General features: G+C 37.2%; 1 protein-coding gene across 1 annotated transcript; it reads left to right on the forward strand.

Moving 5' to 3' along the window:
- The first annotated feature begins 2,657 nt into the window (after positions 1-2,657).
- LOC105040251 (uncharacterized) lies at positions 2,658-6,676 on the forward strand. Its single transcript, XM_073252862.1, has 2 exons — positions 2,658-3,583; positions 5,658-6,676. Exons 1-2 carry the CDS (start codon positions 2,913-2,915, stop codon positions 6,331-6,333), a joined length of 1,347 nt encoding a protein of 448 aa, XP_073108963.1. The 5' UTR covers positions 2,658-2,912; the 3' UTR covers positions 6,334-6,676.
- The last annotated feature ends 14,563 nt before the right edge of the window (positions 6,677-21,239 follow it).

The raw sequence follows: 21,239 nt of genomic DNA on the forward strand, positions 1-21,239 counted from the left end.
AACTCTTCTTCAAGAAAGAATATGGAGTGATATTTGACTTACGGTGTCCATGATAAGGCGCGGTACTTTATGATCTGGTCCATCAAAATAACTAAAAATCAATTTGCTTTAAATATATTTAGATTTACATAAATAGATTTGGAACATAAACAAATAAATCTTGTTGGATCTCTTTATTAAATGCATTGAATTTAGGTTTAGATTTTTGATCCATTTAACCTATTTCAATAATTTAGTAGTTAGCCCAGATCATAATCCGGTCCGTTTAATCATTTTTAATATCCATTTAATCCATTTGAAGTCTATTTAATTAATTTGACACATTAATCTCATTCAAGACCTACTTAACCCAATTTAAACTTATTGTATCTATTTATCTTGATTTGACGTATTAATCACATCGATTATGCGGGTCGGATCGGATTTATTTTTTAATAAAAAGCTTATGGTTTGGATTTTAGGAGATTAATAAATCAAAAAACAATCTTGCAAAGAACCCGAAATGTTATTGTAATTAAAAAAAAAAAAAAAATCCTGAAAGTTTCTGCTTGTAGGGTATCCACAATACGAGCACGTCTTTTCCTTCCTAATTTCAATTAGCTATTGGGTGCTCATTTTGCTTCCTTAGCGTTGTTAATGAGGGTTTTCATTGTATTAGCATTTTTCGTCCCTTCTTTGTACTCGAGGGCCTGATGGTGTTGCACCTATCAACTTGTCCTTGTTAATTGGGTCTGAAGCGGTGGAAAAGATGCATCAACGGATGTACATTCAGAGTCTTCATGGAGTCTAGCTACCCAGAATGACTCGTCCAAATTCATTAGTGAGCGCCTAAGATGGAAGGAAGCTAGGGCATTAAATCATGTGGAAGCTAATTACTTATCACCATGTTATAATGTCTTTAATGGGTATACAAAATTTATTAATTCTTTGGATATTTCTAGTAACTCCTCAATGAGAACAGTTTAGATTCAATGCTCACTCGGTCGTCTGTCCTCATACATGACCGGTGCATCATGAGTCGCTGTATTGCGAGTCTTCAGAGCACACAGATGCATATCATGCATGCACTGTCAGCTTGGAAGGGTGTGCTCAGACCAACGTACCATGCATCCCATGCTTTTCCAAAATGAGAGCGATGTTTGGCCTGCAGTGCAGTGCATCACCAAATAGTTCAAAAAGCATCAGTTTCAATTCACTTTCTTCATAACACCATTGTATAGGAAAATTCGAATTAAGTGCGATTGCTATCACCCCTGGATATCAACATTGAAACACATATATGTAATATATATCTTTTAATGTCCGAGACGTAATAATCATGTATCCTTATGTTTTGAAACTATCAGCTGACTCTGATTAAATATATGGGCTAAAGTTGACCCCAGTTGGTGGTATATTGAGAACTGAAATCATGAATCAGTATCCATGTAAGTTGGTCTTGCTGAAAAGGAATAATTAATTATAACAGATATGCGTAGGGGTTGTCATCATTTATTCTCAACAAACATATAAGAGCAGACCAACTTCACAACAGTCGTCCAGCAGTACTACAACCAACTTAATTTTCTAAACCAACCTAATCAGTGTTACCCGCTTCACGAATAGTTTTAATCTTTCTAAATATAATCCGGCAGGTCAAGTACTTTACATCTTCCACACCAATAACCTTCTCTTTCTCTGGTGGTATTATTTATCTTTCTAAATTCTATCCAGTACTACTAAATACATGCGGTCAAAATATCAAAGTCCATAAAATAAGCACAACCACCATCAATATCTGGAATCTTTCCGAGTCTGACTTGCCCCGAGCTGCGCTGAAGGGCTAGGTGGATGCAGTGGGATGGCAAGGTGTAATCCCATTCACACAACCCGCCGCCAACCCATCATCCAGAAAGCAAATCAGATGATATCAAAGCGCCCAAATTTCCCGTTCAGGGAAAAGAGGGGCGATTGATGATGATGCTAGCCAGGATATTAAGCATTCTCTGCAGTCCACCACACAACGGATAACCATTCGATGTCGCCCCGCATGTCGTCGTATGTGGACATGTTCACATGTTGGACACAGCCAGGATCCAGCTGTTTGTGGGCCCGTGACAGCACCCATACCGACCATATCCAGCCTAGCCGAATCCCCTCTTCCGTCCCATCTCTTTCTCATTTCTCCTTTATTTTGCCCCCATTAATATGTATTATATGTACCCCAGAATCATCCATTTCTTTCTCGCTCCTTGAAACTTTTAAAATGGTCGTAATCATGTGTCATCCATGGTATACAAATTCTGTTGTTCTGCTTATCATGCAACAGCGGAGCTGATTGTTTGGATCTCTTCAATCTTACCCAAAATCATGATATAAAAATATATAACTGATGCATCCACTGCTGGCTTTATTAACATGCTATAAGCTTTGCATCTTAACAAATGAAACTCCGCCACGTAGCTCGAGTCCAAGGATGCGTACCTGTCGGTCGTAACTTGAAACGTATCTGCTTCGTGCTGGTTTTAGGAAAAGTTCGACAAACCACCAATCTCGCTGGTGGACCCACACCTATGCTTTTGGGCCCACTGGCGGAAATTAAAAAGGGTGGCTTCTGGGTCTTCGAGTGTGCTGGTCTGTCTTCCATTAGTGCTCTCTTATATAGCAATATAACACGCTCATTTTGTATCGTATGTGTCCACACACTTGCTGAAACAAAACATAAGGAACAGGCCCGTCAATATATCATGCATCAGCTCCATTTGAAACCTCCCAAGGCGAAAAAAATGACTGCTTTAATTCCCCCACGGCATCAACAACACTAACCTCTAACTCATATCCTTCCTTCTCTCCCTTTGAGAAAGAGAGAGGAACCTTCCTCCCCTAGAGAGAGAGAGAGAGAGAGAGAGAGGGGGAGAGGAAGATAGAAAGATATGGATCCTTGCCCCTTCGCTAGGCTCATCGTGGAGTCCCTCGCTCTAAAGCTACCGACGGTGTCCAAGCCAGCCGGTCCGGGCGTCCATCCTACAACCACCCCGTGTTTCTGTACCATCCAACTCCAAGACCATCCCTCCTCTACCCAAACTGCCCCTCTCCCCCTCGCCACCCCCTCCTCCTCCGACCCCTCCACTACTGCCGCCGCCGCCGCCGCCTCCGCCACCCCGACGGAGACCCCCTCCACCGTCTCCGCCGCCCCAGTCGTCTTCAGCCTCGACCCGGCCGCCCTCCAGAAGTTCTCTGGCAAGCCGGCGAGCCTCGTCGTCTCGGTCTATGCCGGCCGGACAGGGAGCACGTGCGGGTTCAGCGCCGGCCGTCTGCTGGGCCGACTGCGGGTCGGGGTGGACCTTGAGGCGGCTCCGGTGAGGGCGATGGTGATGCAGAGCGGGTGGGTGAGCGTGGGAGGCGGCCGGTCCGCGGCCCGGCTCCACCTGGTTGTTCGGTCCGAGCCGGACCCCCGGTTCGTGTTCCAGTTCGGGGGCGAGCCGGAGTGCAGCCCGGTGGTGTACCAGGTACAGGGGAAAGGCGGCGGACACAGCGGGTGCCTTCGGCAACCGGTTTTCAGCTGCCGCTTCTCTGCCGACCGCCGGCGGAACACCGGATCCGGGTGAGCCTAACAATATTATACCCTTTTTTTGCTTTTTCCAAACTTTTATACTTTTATTTAGTGGCGAATCGAAGAAACATCTAGGTTATCAGGTTATGTGATCTCTAGTAAGGTCAACGTGGCGAGGAAACAGCTTTTGCTTAGCAGCCGCGCGTAATCTAGATGTCTATTTTCTGGATATTTAAGCTGCTAACTGTCGTATGATTTGAATCTTTTTTTCGCCGAAAATGGCCTTAGTCGTTTAGAATGAAAGCTTTTAGTTTCAACAAAATCACCAAATACATCCAACTCTTTCTGAGGAAATCTGATAGGAGACTATTCAAATCGTGAGGGATGAAAGGTTTTAAAGTTTCCTCATGTATGATGTAAAGTTGCAGGCAGTATGGGAGGGATTACGCTGTGTATATATATATATATATATATATATATATATATTACAAGAATTTCAAATATGGTAGGAGGGTGATTCTTTAATAGTCATCAGATGGTTTATGGATTTGTCTGCTGAGGAGAATAGGTTTCATCTTCTTCGGATTGTTGGAGGTTATTGCGATCATTACTATCTTTTCACATCTTGTATTGTTTATAGAAAAGCGGATAGTAATTGACGATTGGATGACATCACATGTGGCAAATTATATGTGATCTACTTTCTGGACATTTTCAGCTGATCTTCCTACTAAGTTTTGTCATTTTGTATTTTCTGATTGTTACGGATATATCTTTTCTTGAATAACTTAAATCATCATATTTATATTACCAAAATTTTTTTAAAAGTTTTCTGATAAGAGTTGATTTTCTAACAGTAATATTCACAATCATACTCTAATAGCAAGGGCAAAACGAGGCTGAAATTACAAATTAATATAATTTTATTTTCAAAAGAAAAATAAGAAACCTAAAGATATCATTAAAATATAATAATGCCAATATACTGGAATTTTTTTCAGAGAAAAAGAAACAAGACAGTGAGAATCGCCTCCACTTCGCATAGTAAGCTTTGTTGTCATGCGTCACTTATCATCAGAATACTTATGATCAGGAACCAGGATCGATTCATTTTCTTAAAAAAGTATTTTTCTGAGGGCAAGCAGGTGACAGGTTGATGTGTGCAAGATGCCAGGTTGAGCACATGGTGGGCTAGAGTTTACAAGGTTACAGCTGATACCGTAGACATTGAGATTTGAGAGCTTTATGTTTTATAGTGATTATTCGACATATAATCAAAATTTTGAATTGATTAATTATCAAGATAACTATAGGACAAGTTGCAGCAAATTATAAATATTCCTGCGTGTTACTGAAGATGTTATTCCAGTGACATGCCTCTAGTTATACAATATGTTTGCGTTTTTTTGGTGGAATACAACATGTTTTTTTATTAGCAATCAAATATATGCCTCTGAACATGCACACAAGGCCACCATAAATATGTTGTTGTTAAAAAATTAGAATCTATCAACTATATGATTATTACCGTGAAAAGTTAGTAAAAATATTACGAGAATCACGATGGCAAATGCATAAGGAACACTATAATGACTACTATCTGTTTATCCTATGCAAATATACAGTTGTTGGATATAATTATATTTATTGCTGTGACCAAAGTGTGAAAAATTTAATTGATGTAAAGCAGGTTGAAATTTATTTGTTTATTTTATTTTTTGTGAAATTGAGATTACAGAGGTTCATAACCTCTGAAAAATATTTTCATTCTGACGTGAAAGTGTTAATCAAGTGTTACTCTTATATTTCGGACTTCAGAAACTCTCCTATGGTTGACCTATCAAGTTGAAGAAAAAGTTTCACTTAGTAATACTAGGATTTGTATCATCAGAAAAATAAAAAAGAGGAATGCTAGCATTGCTTGTGAGTTAAAATCTCTACAAATCTTCACCAAAGTTTTGCAAGAAAAAAACGTTATGGGAGTCTCAACCTTGTGTTATTGATTGCATTGTTTCATTATGCTGTTCTAATATACTTCATCAAGAACTTGATTGCATGAACATCAATTCGATATCAAACATATCGATCGAACATTCCTTTCTAAATCGCTCCAAATCATTCACAGATCACTGCCGTCCAATTCCTCCAACAACAGCACCATCAAAGGCTGGTTTAGCTCGTTCGGGAGCGAAAGAAATCATCTAAGGCGGGAGCAGCGCAAGGGATGGACGGTCACGATCCACGATCTCTCAGGCTCCCCAGTGGCGGCCGCGTCCATGGTCACCCCATTCGTCCCCTCCCCGGGCTCGGACCGGGTTTCCCGGTCCAACGCGGGAGCTTGGCTCATCCTCCAGCCCACCGGCTTCTCCGGTTCGACCCCCAACTGGAAGCCATGGGGCCGGCTTGAGGCCTGGCGAGAGCGGGGCCCCGTCGACGCTTTGGGCTACAGGTTTGAGCTCGTCACCGACTCCGGGCCCACCGGCGGGATCCCGATCGCCGAGTCCTCCTTGAGCGTCCGCAAAGGTGGTCAGTTTTGCATCGCTCCGGGCGTCATTGGTGACGGCATATCGAGATCCTGGCCGTCTGTTGGGGGATTCGTGATGGGATCCATCGTAGAAGGGGAGGGAAAGGTAAGCAAACCAACGGTTCAGGTTGGGGCGCAACATGTTTCCTGTATGGCTGATGTGGCACTATTTATAGCACTATCAGCAGCCGTTGATCTCAGCATGGACGCCTGCCAATTGTTCTCTCAGAAGCTAAGGAAGGAGCTGTGCCAGGACCATCAAGAGTATAGCCTTTAATTGTCCATCATCCAATGTTCTTGTGAGGTGATAACTAATGGCTTCTCGTGTAGACTTGGTTTGATCACAAGGCAGGGTTGGCTCCTTATTTTCTTTTGCTCATTGTTTTTCTCTTTCGCTTTTGTGGTTGCCTCTTATCTGACTTGCGAGGCTGCCGTGATCACTGCTCGTGAGCTAGGAAGGTACGAGGCTTTTGAGGTTTTTGATTTTTTATTATTATTATTTTTTAAATCTTGGATTGGAGAGTGTTGTAAATGTGATGGACAGAACATTGTGGGATTTTGTTTATGTTGATATACTGATCAAGATTTATATTTTAATGCATTTTAGAAGGATTTTCATCCCTATAATTTGATTTTAAAGTTTACATGTTTGTTTTGGTTTGGTGATCTCTCTCTAGCATAAATGGAGGAAATAGGGCTCTCTCCCCTATTTATTAAGAGAAGCAAGAAGTTATTATGTACAAAAGAAAAGAACTAGAAAATGCTCATGGCACACACCATAGATCCTATCTCATAATATTTTAGTTTCATAATTAGATACTGGGGATAAACTTAAAAATAACTGCTCATTCCTCACTCCCCCTGCTATCCCTTCCCAGACTACCCAAATGTATCATTACCATGATCTCCATGTTATTGAAGAATTCTCTATCGTGTTCCTGGCTGAGTAATTGGAAGTATTCTCAAGTTATCAAATTAATCAAGAATTATTAAATTATTCATAATTTTATATTATGCAAGGACATATTTAAGAAACACTATGGTGCTGCTATCTTTTTGTTGGTTTTAATGAATTGTATGTTTTTAAAAGAATAAATATGACTTTACCCAAAAATACATTGAAATAATAATTTATCATTTGGTTTGGCTGTTTTATTTTAAAAATTTTATTAAATCTTAAAATTGTTTTCAAATAAGTTTCAAATTCTCTATATTTTAGCTAACTGAATTTTTGATCCTGAGCACCAAACTTGTGATCATGCTCGATAGAAGTCAAATCAAGCCAGTCTTTACCCAGATCATTGCCACAAAGAAAAATTTTTTGTGCACCATGGGCAGTGTAGAAAATCCGACGTGGAGTGCACTGCTTTATGTAATTGATTCATGTAGCCATTATTTTCTAATGCATATTTAATGCTTACAGTTCTATTTTTTTATTTAAAAATTTTGAGTAGCGAACATACCCTACTCTTTGAAAAAAAATTATGATATCTTATGTCCATATTATGGCATTCTGCATACAGAAAGCTATAATTTTGATGCAGGATGCTATAATATACCACAAGATGTCATAATTTTTTTCAAAGAAAAGGAACATTTTCGTCATTCAAAATTTTTAAACGAAAAAGTAAAATTGCAGACATTAAATTCGCATTGGAAAGTGGTTGGACAAAAATATTCTTTCTATATTATGACATTCTGCATGCAGAAAGTCATAATATGATATACGATATCTTAATATGCTACAAGATGTCATAATTTTTTGAGTTATATTATGACATTCTGCGTATAGAAAGTCACAATATACCATAAGATGTTATAAGTTTTTTCCAAAGAATAGGGATATTTTTGTCATACAAAATTTTTAAACGAAAAAGCAGAACTGCATATATTAAATATGCATTGAATATATGGATTAATCACATAGAGCGGTATACTCCATATCGAATTTTCTACACCACCCACGGTACACAAAAAATTTCTCTTGCTAAAAAACCTAATTAAATCACGTTTCATTGTTAGACCAATTCTTGGGGAACCATGTGGGTGTTAATGGGCTTTGTCATGTGGGCTGGGTCTGAATGTGACAATTTCAGACTAAGTTGGACCACATGCCGTTCTTTATCGACATTATTGGACTCCAACCACGAGCCTACCCGAATATTAAACCTGGATTTCTTTCAAATTGGTTTAAGTGCAAAGCCGGCACCGAAGTATTGCTCGCGGAAGGATCATTTCTTGCCAATACTTGTATGAGCCGTTTGCCGGTTTCGCAAACCTTTTGCGGTCCTCGTACTCCGAAGGAAAAAAAGCCACGATTCTGAGACATTTAGATACCTAAATGAAACAAGATCTATGTTTGGTATTAGAAAATGTTTTTATCCATCGAAAAGGGTTGAAGGGAAATTCAAAATAACAAAAAAAAAAAGGGGAATTATATTTTGTAAGATAAAGATTTAAATCACTGAATATATGATAGAGATCTCTTTCATATTCATCAACTTATACCAAATTAATAGCCAGTGGTAAAAAAAATATCGTGTTGACTTATGGATTGTTTGATGTGCTAACGAAATTTGCAGAAAAAATACATGATTTTGACTTTTTTTTTGTGACACTCAGGACATTGAATTTGAAAATAAATGTAAAGTTTCCTTTTTCCACCTCATTTTTTAATGTGTAATTGGCTTTTTTTGTCTTTGGTACTTCATTTAAAATAAATAAGCATTCAAATTGTTCTTGAACTTTTTGCAAATTCCCCCTGCATTCTAAACTTCTGATTCTACTATAATTTTCATCCATTATGCATAATTTTTCATATCTGTGATTGTATCTCACTTATAGGCCCAAAGAACCGAAAAAGAAAGCTCCACATTGATATAGCTCCAAAATTTTAATTTTTTCTTTTTCATAACGACTCTGTACTTCTTTCAGAAAAGCAATTTCTCAAAATTAATAGTAGATCTAATGAGATCTAATTTTAAGTTTCATAATCTCAGATTAGGTCTGTACGAAACTCAACTTAAATCATAAGTTTTTGTTCCCATAAACTTTTACAATTTACTTTCTTAAATAAATATGTTTCAAAGTAAACCAACTTATATATATTGGCATAAAATGATACTCAACATGATTATTTCTTTGTACCATAAGTCAAAAATTGAATAGGAGGGACATCCATGCAAAAAAATAGGATACACTAGATTTGGTTGAATCTGAATGGACCTCTACTCAGATCTGATCATGATTAGATTGAATGATAAAGATTTTGATCCATAATCCAAATTATTGGATATAATTTATCTACTTAAATATAGTCAAGTATAAGTATATATGGATGTATACATGTATAAAAATAATAATTTTCAGATAATAAATATGCAATAGCTATATATATGTGCAAAGGTATATATGCAAAACCTTAATAGTTATTTGGGAAACTCACAAACAAAAAGTTTGGTAATGTTAGATTTAGCCTATAGAGGCATAATATTTGTTGCACATAACTTTTTATCCATGTTAAATTACATTTCCTTATTTCTTATATTGGATACTTGTGGAAATGATTACATCATGAGTCCATATCTCACGTATCGTACCATAGGTAATATTTGTTTAGTCAATTTTATTTTATTTTCTAATTTATTTTATTGACACATGCTTACCTGGCTCATTTGTTTTTAACCTTTTTTTTCAAAGTTTCTTTTTCAACTTTGTTAATGCTCATTAAAAAAAAAAAAATCTAAGATATGGGGATAAGGACAGCCATTTCTATTAATACACGAACCTTTTAAATATACGCTTCTATAATTCATTATCTTGAATGGATAGTTTATCTTGAATAGTTTATAGGAATGTAAGATGCATCTCTCTCCCATCTCCACCCTATCCTCTTTATGTATGTGCGTCATAGATAGTGTCTCCCATAAGTTTACTATAATCTTTTAGAAGAATTTTCATCGATTGCTTGTATATTTTGGTTTTCCTTCCATTGATTGCTGATTTAAACTTCCAAACTAAACTCTAACATTGCATTCTTTTCGAAAAGTATTTTCTTGTGAAAACTTAGGGTTCTTTGATGTATTCACGAAGTATTTCATTCATTTCCAATACTTGGAGTCCTGCTACTAAGACCCTGCTCTTTGTGGACATCTAAATTTCAAACCTTGGTGGCGGTGCTTTACTACTATACTACTTTTGCCTTGTTTTGATTTTTTTATAAATCAAGGCAACTTTTGATGCAAAGTTATAGCCCCAAAAGCTATAGACTAGAGTCTAGGGTTGTCATGAAGCGATAAAATTTTTATTTCATATTCTTAAAGGCAAAATTTTGTTTTTTCCATCAAGTTATCGAATAGCTAGTTACACTTTTTTGGGGACACAAATCAATCTCTTGAAGCAAAATACAAGAGTTATTGATATGTGTCTCCATGGATTAAAGAATAAATCTTAGGCGGATACTTGTATCAGGAATTTCTTCTTTCTATGTATATGTGGTGCGTGAGATATGCTGAAAGACTCTGCATGATAAATTAGAGAGTAAACTTAAAATTATATAGTATTGAAGAAATTATACTGGTGACATGATCTTCTGGTGAAAAAAACTGAGCATGATGCATTACCCCATTATTCTGCATATGAATATTATACCTGCCTTTTTCTATATTTCATCGGGCCATACCATATTTGGTGTTTTGTGAAAATCATACTTTCTACAGCGCATTATTTGTGTTTGTAACGAAGCTTACTGTGTTTAGATTATAAAACTTTTCCATGCTTAGCGAAGCTCTTTTGTTTGCTAAATCGAACATCTGTCTTCCTTTCCTACATTAATCAATGGTTATTTTATGTTTTCCCATTGGTAGAATAATAATAATTAGATAGAGAATGTTAACAATACATGATATATGTATCTATCCATGTTTATATGAGAATTAATTTAATAGTTGGTATGATGGTTGATTATTGCTTAGGTTCTTCCTAAGATCTATATAGGATAATTTTTCAAATCATTTTAACCACTCATTGTAGAAGAAGTGGTCCTGATTCCTTCTCATGGAAACCGGTTATGGCTGGTTATTTGCGCATAACCCATAGGCTATCCCAGGTTTCAATTGCTGTGTATTTTTAAAAATACTGAATACTTGATTACTTAGAGTTTTATTCAATTACAGGACATACAAGGCTTCATCCAATTCTTGGCTATTTTGATAATCCAACTCATCTGGATGCATGGCTTTGCAACTTATGCTGTCGACGATGATGATGCCACGGCCTGGGTTGGCAAACAATGGATTTAATTCTGGACCTGATGACCATCAGACGAATTGCTCTCAGCCTTCAAGGGGGCCACTCTAGCCTGTGAGTTTCCATGCACCATGGCTGGTCCAAAAATATAAGAACGTCATCATCAACCTGGTGCAAAGTTGGGAAACCAGCTTCTTGCGGCTACTAGATTGCGGATATTTGGAAGAGCTTTGGATTGGCGAAGAAGAAGCAGACAGAATCGATCCTTGTGAGGTATGCGATGTGGAGTTCGAGCCGAGCACGGTTGCCGCTGCGATGCGGTGTCGCCACCGTTTCCACCCAGATTTCATGAGGGATTGGGTGGTGCATGGGAAGCCTTTCATGCCCGGCGTGCCGACGCCGTGTCTTGCCAAGCTCCGACGACGACGACTCTGATTGATTTGGTTTGCGTGCGCTCCGGCGACGAGATTTATAGGCTGTTCTTGTTTGGAGTTAGACTTGATTTTTCTTTCTGTTTGCGATAATAATATAGCGCAATTGGTGTTCGACTCAAGTCTCTTTGTTGCAGCGTTTTGAAGTGGCGAAAAGGTGGTCTCATATTTATGTTATGGTTTTGAAGCGCAACTCATGCACTGTCTTCCTGTCTTTGTTTGTTAAAGACTGTTGATCCATACGCAGAACCAGCATATACCGGCCACTTGCAGCTCCGAAATTTCTTTCCATGGCTCCAGAATTTGGCCTCCACTGCCCTTTTCGGATTAATTTACCTCCATGGACCACTAGCTGGGTCTTGGGTGAAAGCTCGCTCAGGACACTGGCCAACGTGTACACTTTTATTTATTTATTCAATTATCTGTGATTGATCCATCCGTCTGTATAGCTAGCTAGCTAGCTGTTTATGTATTTATCAACATAACTCGATCTATGATTCTTATGATCCAAATATTGCCAAGTCAAGCTGAAGTACCAGGATTGAAATCAAATTAGATATGAATCAGATACCACCATATCCATATCTATATTTGTTTTGTTTGATGAATATAAATATAGATACGGATATTATTCGAATGCAAAAATTTTTATCCATATTTATTTTAAATGAATATGGATATAATTTAGATATTAAAAATATGATATAATTACAGATATTGCTTAGATAATTAAATTTTATGACTACAATATCAAAGATATTACTAAATAGATGATAAATCAAGTTAATAATATTTTTATATGATTGTATTCTTTTAAAAAAAATTAACAAATGTTATATAAAACTATATAAGGTATTGTGTAAATTTGGATATTTGGATACAAATCGGATAGTTATCTATCCAAATCCATATCATATTTTCTCTAACGGATATAAATAAGAATATGGATATTAGGTGAATCATCAAATTTTTATTCATATCCAGATTGATTCAGATGCGAAGATCAATTTGAACGGATAATATCTATACCACTTTCACCCCTGCGAACTACCAAGTTGAGTGCAAGATTTTGAACCCATGTGGATTGTTCAAGTGGCTTTGAGAGGGCCATAAACTTGCATAATTTGATAAACTTAATAAGTTAGTTAAAATGAAGCAATTTTCACCTTTGATAACTACAAGACAATAGATAGAATGGAACCCATAGGGTTCCACCTTTTTTTTTTTCAAAAAATAAAATAAATTAATAGAATGTATTTCAAGATGAAACAAGAGATTGTTGCAATACCTTTCCCATTAGTTTCTTATCTATCGTAGAAACAAAATATTTCTAAATTAAATATTTTTGTTCTGGTTACAATAAATACGCTTAAATATACCAACATTAACAACACCCTACCCCCGGTTAAACGTATTCCACTTGGTTAATTGCAAATGACAAGCCCAACCTAAATAGTAAAATAGTTTGTTACTAAAATATTCAACACATAAGTGCATATAGAACAGGGATCAATAATGTTACAGAACCTACTAATCTATATACTGAGCTACATTTGCATTTTTCTCTTTGTTCTCATTGATTTATTTTTTTCTCTTCATTAGTCAATTAATTGATGTTTAACATAAAATGAAAATATTGGTGTCATTGGTTCATGTTTCTTGTGTTTAAACCTCTTAACGGTGGTCCATATATCGCTAGCCAATTTTGTTTGTATTGCTTTTCTATTCCATCAGCACTTACTATATTGACAGCTGGCTTATGTGTATTTAACTTTTTTTTTTTGGATTTTTCTCTTGCTAATTTAATAACTATATAACCTATAAGATTGCGTTAGATATTGTTCAAATATCATAAATGTTCGAATCCTTTAAATAAGGTCCTTGGTCCATTATCTTATGTGCACAATTTCCACTATAAGGTTTTGGACGATGCAACCCCATCTTCTTCTTTCTTCTATGTATGCTCGCTCTTCTAGGGTTATCGACAATATTTTGTAAGTATTTCTATTAATTATTTCTACATATGCAAATCATCATAGATTAGGATCCTCATCAATTTGTAACAGGAGACTGGTTCGGGCAAATTCTTGAAGTCGATTTGATCGCCTCCTGTATGAACAATATATGATTTGAGCAAGCTCCATATTTTATGTGGAAATCGATGATTGGAATTCATTAAATTTGTTGAAGCATAGGCCAGCTATCTATGTAGTAGTTAGATAGCCAACCTTGAGAACTGGCCCCCTCCGGTCTCCATACAAATTGATGAAGAGGAGATAGATTCTAGTATTTTGTTTCTTCCTTTTTTATGGCTGGTTATTTATATCAATTCTACACTAAACCCTTGGACCTTAATCTTTTGTAAAAGTGATTGTTCAAAAAATAATAATTTTTGAGGAATTCCAAAATTTTCATTAAGTATTTCATTTATAAGTATATGAGGATACACAAAGGAGTGTTTTTTTTTTTTGTTGTTGTTGCTAATGTAGTTGCTTTTAGGCCAAAACTATCCATAATTTCCTTAATTAAGACTCTCAAAAAGTTGGGAAAAAAGACATATAATGTAAGAATCAAGATAAACAGGGAGTGTTGGTGTGCATCCCCTCAAAAGTCCCCTAAAAGAGGTATAAATCACATCTTAGTCCTTCCTTAAAGAGGAGGGGGGGGGGGGGAGTGGGGGGCAAAATTTTTATTTCATATTCATAGATTCACAAAAAAATCCCTACTAAATCTCTCTGAGTGATGCAAAAGATTATATCAAAACAAAATAATAGAAGATCTAGATCATATATATAGGACTGAAAGTGGATTAGATAATATCCATATCGATCTATTTTTGTATCCGAATCTATCCAAATATAGAAAAAAATTGAATATTAGATTAATATCTATATCTATAATTCATCAAGGAAAATGAATATGAATTTGGATAGATAATTATCTCATATGCATATCCAAATTTTCATTTTATTTGAAATTCTATTTAATTTTATATAACACTCACAAATTTTTGAGGAAAAAAAATGACTCCATTAATATGATACTAGCTTAATTTGCCATTCATTTAGTAATATTTTTTACTATATGGCCATAAAATTTAGTTATCCAATTTATATTCATATTTATGTCCATATTTTCACTATCCAATTTATACCTATATCCATTTAAAATAAATATGAATATGAATTTTTATATCCAACTAATATCTATATTTATATTTGTATTCATCAAATAAAATAAATATGGATATAGATATATATCTTGATCTGATTTAGTTTTAGCCATAAGTTTCTTTCTCTATGCTTGACTTTCTTGGGTATTGAATATGATTGATATATGTTGGTTGGTATCTTTCTCTCTGCTTGACTTCTTGATTTGATTTAGATGTCATTTCTCTTATTCTTCTTAAAAAAAGGAGGAGAAAAAAAATGATAAATGAGGAGCTTTTAAAAATATTGAAATAATATTTATACTTGTTGACCAGAAGGGATTGATTCCCACTTTCCATGTATATCCAACTCACTTCGTAGAGTTGTAGGGAGTGCTAGTACGACCTCTATCTTTTTGCTGAACGAGTAAGAGACAAAAGCATGGATCCTCTATGGTGCATTGTAGTGTGTGGTGCATCGCATGGATGGTCCATTGCAGAATATAAGATCAGCAAAAAAAAAGCACAGATCTTTTGCTATGTGGTATATGGTGCACAACGCACGCCATCCATCACACAATGAGCAACTGCATGGGATTAAATGCGGCCACCTGCAGCCATCCATCATGCAATGGATGGTGCGTGCGATGTATCGTACTGTACAGTGCATCACGGGTACCCTAAAGGACCCATGCTAACCAAAAAATGTGCACATGGGCATGGGTTATACATATACACGATGCATATTATTTACTAGCCATCCATCATGCTATGGACAATACCATCCTAGCAAGTCATCACTTATGTTAAATTGTTGATCCATCGATTAACAAATGAGATAAAATGATAATGTGTCATCCCACAACCTTGCAGCTACGGTACTTTTATTCTATGTATTGTGAAATTATGTGAAGTCCTTTATTACTGTGGAGAAACTTGGTGCAGATAACGCGTCTTATCTTGTATGAAGGTTCTTTGCTGGCACATTGGAACGTTAATCCCTACTAAATCTAATATTTAAATTCTCCTTCCCTCGATGGCTCCATGCATTAATCCGTCATTATAAATTTATCTTCCTCACGGGGAGGTGAATTAGCTGGAGACAAAGTACAGCCAGGTTGCATGGAGTGCCATGCTTAGATGACATTATATAACATTAAATACTCCAAATAATTATTATGGAACCAAAAGAACGTACAAAATATATTTGCATGTGCCGTGATTTTAGATTTAGATTTTGTATGCGTCTGCCCATGATGTACATACCTACATACTTTTTTTTTTTTTTTTTTGTTGATGAAGATACCTACATACATAATGACATACAGACCGAATAATCACTGCATGTGTTCAAACCTCATCGAAGAAGATTCCGCTGTTCCTTTCGAGCTACGAGATGAACATATTAGCCTCTACTTTTCGCAAGGTCAAGATGATTATCATATGTTTTCTTATGTATATATTACGTATATAGGTTAAACAAAAATGTTTCACTTTTTTTTTTTTTTTTGTGCGTTCTATATTCAACTATTAATTTTTTAACAAAAAAAAATAAATAAAAATAAAACAAGAACCCATAGCAATTAATTATATTCTATTCTTTTTCACACAATATTCTTCTTTCTTGATCAGTTGCAGGAATATAAACTACGACGAGCAAGCATAGGCTTTCTTTCATCCAGTACTACTTCTGCCCTGAACTCCTTTAATTTCAGATCATACAAGAAAGAAAAACGCAAAAGGATATATGGATAGGAGAACCTACCTGCTCTACGTGGCTACTTTGAAGCTAATGCTCAATGATAAGCGTTCTTTCATGTTAGATCATTTACATGAGAACCACAGGATAACGAGTGAAGCCGTGGACCAGCAAGCAGTGGAAGTAATAAGATACTTGGGGATGGTTGGCCGCCAAGCCCTCAGATTTCCCCCCGGCGGAAGCTATGCATTGCCTGAGTGGCTGGACAGAAGATACAAAACGGTGATTGCCGACATCGACGAGTGTATTTCTCAAAGCAACTTCGCGTGGATGTTGGAGTTGGGATTTCTCCGACGGGTTTGGGTCACGGCCGCCGAAGCGAGCTCCGACGAAAGCTGCAGCATCTGTCTCGAGAGATTTCAAGAAGGCAGTGTGATCGGTATTCCGCACTGTGGCCACCGCTACCATTGGGATTGCATAACGAAGTGGTATGATAGCGCGACTACATGCCCGCTCTGCCGGCGCTACGTGCTGGACAACGCCGACGTCGAGTCCAGCTCTGATAGCAGCGAATAACACTCTGAGGGAGGTTGATTGTGGCCTGTTCTTGGGAACTTGGATGTCTCGGATCTTATGTTTTAACGTTATAGTTCTTTATGTCCATATATCTATGTGGAACTTGGTGACAATTAAGTTATGTAATAACAACTATGTTGGGATAAACTCGCACACAAACACAAATAATAATGTCACTGGTACAAATGGACACCAGAATCGCACCTTCAATACAGAACGAAAAAAAAAAAATATAAGGAAGAAGAAGAACACACAGATTTATGTGGTTCGGAGATCAAAAAGATACTCCTACGTCCACGGGCGGAGGCGAAAAATTTTCACTATGTAAGAATCAATAGTACATCAAAAGAAAAGCTTTTTTTTAATCTCTCTCTTTCTCTCCTTTTAATTCTTTCTCTCGTGAAAAATATATTAGCAGAATGAGAGGAAGAATATCTCTTGAAAGAATTAAAAAAAAAGAAAATCCCGTTGCATTGCCAAAAGAGAGACCCGCGTGTGGGGAAAGAAAATCTCGCTGAAAATGAAATCCCGCTGCATTGCCAAAAGAGAGGCCCCACCAAAATCGTGGGCAGAAACGGAAATGGGAGACTGCTCTGTTGGCCGAGTCAACCTGACAACCAAAATCGTGGACAGAAACGGAAAGGGGAGACTGCTCTGTTGGCCGAGTCAACCTGACAAATCTCCACCTTTGGCTTGGTCAATACTAATGTTCTCCACAATGTTGATCGATCTCCTCAAACTTAAATTCTCACAAAAATAATAGTAGAAAATTCTCATCTCCTCCAAAATCTCGAAGGATATCCTCAAGTGCTGTAGACTCCAACCAAGTCCAAGAAATGTTTGAACTTAGCCACTGGAAGAGATTTTGTCAGCATGTCAGCTGGATTGTCTTCAGTACCAATTTTCTTCACAACAATATTACCCTGTGCAATGACTTTTCGAATGAAATGGTACCTTACATCAATGTGCTTCGTTCTCTCATGAAACATCTGATCTTTAGTGAGATGAATAGCACTCTGACTATCACAATATATAATAGTCTCTTTCTGTTCCAAACTAAGTTCTCCAAATAAGCCTCTTAACCACATAGCTTCCTTCACTGCCTCTGTTGCTGCCATAAACTCTGCTTCTGTAGTAGATAATGCAACTGTAGGCTGAAGTGTAGCTTTCCAACTAACAGCACAACCACCAACTGAGAAAATATAACCAGTAAGAGATCTCCTTCTATCAAGATCTCCTGCAAAGTCTGAATCAACATATACAGACAAAACATCACCGTTCCTGTCAAACTCCAAACAAGTGTTAACAGTACCTTTCAAATACCTGAAAATCCATTTCACTGCCTGCCAATGTACTTTACCAGGATTTGACATATATCTACTCACAACACTGATTGCTTGTGAAATATCTGGTCTGGTACAGACCATAGCATACATCAAAGAGCCAACTGCACTGGAGTATGGAACACGTGACATATACACCTTTTCATCTGTGGACTGAGGTGATAAAGAAGCTGAAAGTTTGAAGTGAGCAGCAAGTGGTGTAGAAACTGATTTGGCATCCCACATGTCAAATCTCTGAAGAACTTTCTGAACATAACTGGTCTGTGTCAGAAATAATTTACCTGCACCTCTGTTCCTTTGGATCTCCATCCCAAGAATTTTCTTTGTTGCTCCTAAGTCTTTCATTTCAAACTCACTGCTGAGTAAAGCTTTCAGCTGATTGATCTCAAAAATATCTGCTGCTGCAATCAACATATCATCAACATATAACAACAGATAAATAACAAAATTACCTGACAGTTTTTTGAAGTAGACACAACTGTCAAAACTGCTCCTAGAGTATCCATGTTGTGTCATAAAGGTATCAAATCTCCTATACCATTGTCTAGGAGATTGCTTCAAACCATATAATGATTTTTTTAGTAAACAAACATGGTCCTCTTTTTCTTCAACTTGGAAACCTTCAGGTTGCTGCATATAAATCTGCTCTTCAAGTTCACCATGCAGAAAGGCTGTTTTTACATCCATTTGCTCTAACTCCAAGTTATGAGAAGCAACTAATGCTAGTAAAACACGAATAGAACTATGTTTCACAACAGGTGAGAAGATATCATTATAATCAATACCTTCTACTTGACTGTAGCCCTTTGCAACCAACCGTGCCTTGAATCTAGCATCTTCAACATCTGGAATACGTTCTTTCTTCTTGAAGACCCATTTACAGCCAACTATCTTCTTTCCTTTAGGAGCCTTCACTAACTCCCAAGTTTTATTTCTCAGGAGAGACTCAATCTCTTCCTGCATAGCAACTATCCACTGAGCTGAATCCTCACGAGATATAGCCTCTGAATACCCAGAAGGCTCATTAGCATCAAGTGTTTCCTCTGCAATTGACAATGCATAAGCAACCATATCTGCATATCTCTGAGGTAGTCTAATATCTCTTCTCTGCCTATCTCTAGCTAGAGAAAACTGCTGCATTTGTGGAGTTTCCTCTACCTGAGCTGAATCTGTCATCTGCTGTTGTTGCTGGGAAGAATGCTTCACAATAGTAGAACCACCGCTTTCAAACTCCACCTGTTTCATGCTATTACCTGAAGGACCTGCATCAGATGAAACAACTTTCTCCTCTCTAGGAGATAACATTGCAGATTCATCAAAAATAACATTTCTCTCAATCAAAAATTTAGAAGATTTAGGATCAGGACACCAAAACCTGTATCCTTCCACCCCTGATGCATAACCAAAAAAAATGCACTTTTTAGCTTTTGGATTTAATTTACCATCATTAACATGAACATAAGCAGGACATCCAAAAATTTTCAAATCAGAATAATCAGGAGGATCACCTGACCACATCTCTTCTGGAGTCTTGCATGCAATGGCTGTAGCTGGAGAACGGTTCACTAAATAACAAGCTGTAGACACTGCCTCTGCCCAAAAGTTTTTGCTAAGACCTGCATTTGACAACATACAACGGGCTCTTTCTAAAAGAGTTCTGTTCATCCTCTCTGCCACTCCATTTTGCTGTAGAGTGTATTTCACTGTACGGTGCCTGACGATACCTTCATTTTTACAAAACTCATTAAACTCACCAGAGCAAAATTCAAGCCCATTATCTGTCCTCAGCCTTTTAATTTTCTTTCCAGTTTGTTTTTCAATCAAAACCTTCCACTGTTTGAATTGCCTGAACACTTCATCTTTATGTTTAAGCATAAACACCCAAACTTTTCTACAATAATCACCAATAAAAGTTAGAAAATACCGGGCACCACCTTTAGAAGGAACACGGGCAGGACCCCAAAGATCAGAATGAATATAATCCAGAGTAGCCTTGGTTCTGTGAATTGCTGTTTGAAAGCTGACTTTCTTCTGCTTCCCAAAGATTCAATGCTCACAAAAATCCATCTTACCTGTACTCTGACCACAAAGCAAGCCTCTCTTGCTCAACATAGTCATTCCCTTTTCACTCATATGCCAAAGTTTAGTGACTTCTGATTCTGACATAGAAGGGGATGCAGCAGCTGCTGCACCTGTAACTGTAGTGCCCATCAAAGTGTACAAAGTACTGGACCTTTTGGCTTTCATCAAAACAAGAGCACCTCTACAAACTCTGAGAACTCCACCTTCAGCTGAATACTTGCACCCATTGGCTTCAAGGGTGCCTAGGGAGATGAGATTCTTCTTCAAGTTAGGAACATGTCTAACCTGTGTCAATGTCCTCACTATGCCATCATGCATTTTAATTCGAATTGAACCTATCCCAACAGTCTTGCATGGAGCATTGTTCCCCATCAAGACAACTCCACCATCAATCTGCTCATAGGTGTAGAACCAGTCCCTGTAAGGACACATGTGGTAGGAGCAACCCGAATCTAAAATCCATTCATCCTTGGATCTGTCAATATTAATAGATAAAACATAATCATAGGACTCATCTTTTGCAACTCCAACCTCTGCTGCATTCTCAAATTTTTCTGCTTCTCTTTTCTGTTTGTTTTTCAACTTGTAACAATCAATTTTGATGTGTCCCTTTTTCTTACAGTAATTGCAGACTTTAGACTTGTTTCTTGACTTTGA

This window comes from Elaeis guineensis, chromosome 2 (assembly GCF_000442705.2).
Source record: "Elaeis guineensis isolate ETL-2024a chromosome 2, EG11, whole genome shotgun sequence".
Taxonomy (NCBI): Eukaryota; Viridiplantae; Streptophyta; class Magnoliopsida; order Arecales; family Arecaceae; genus Elaeis; species Elaeis guineensis.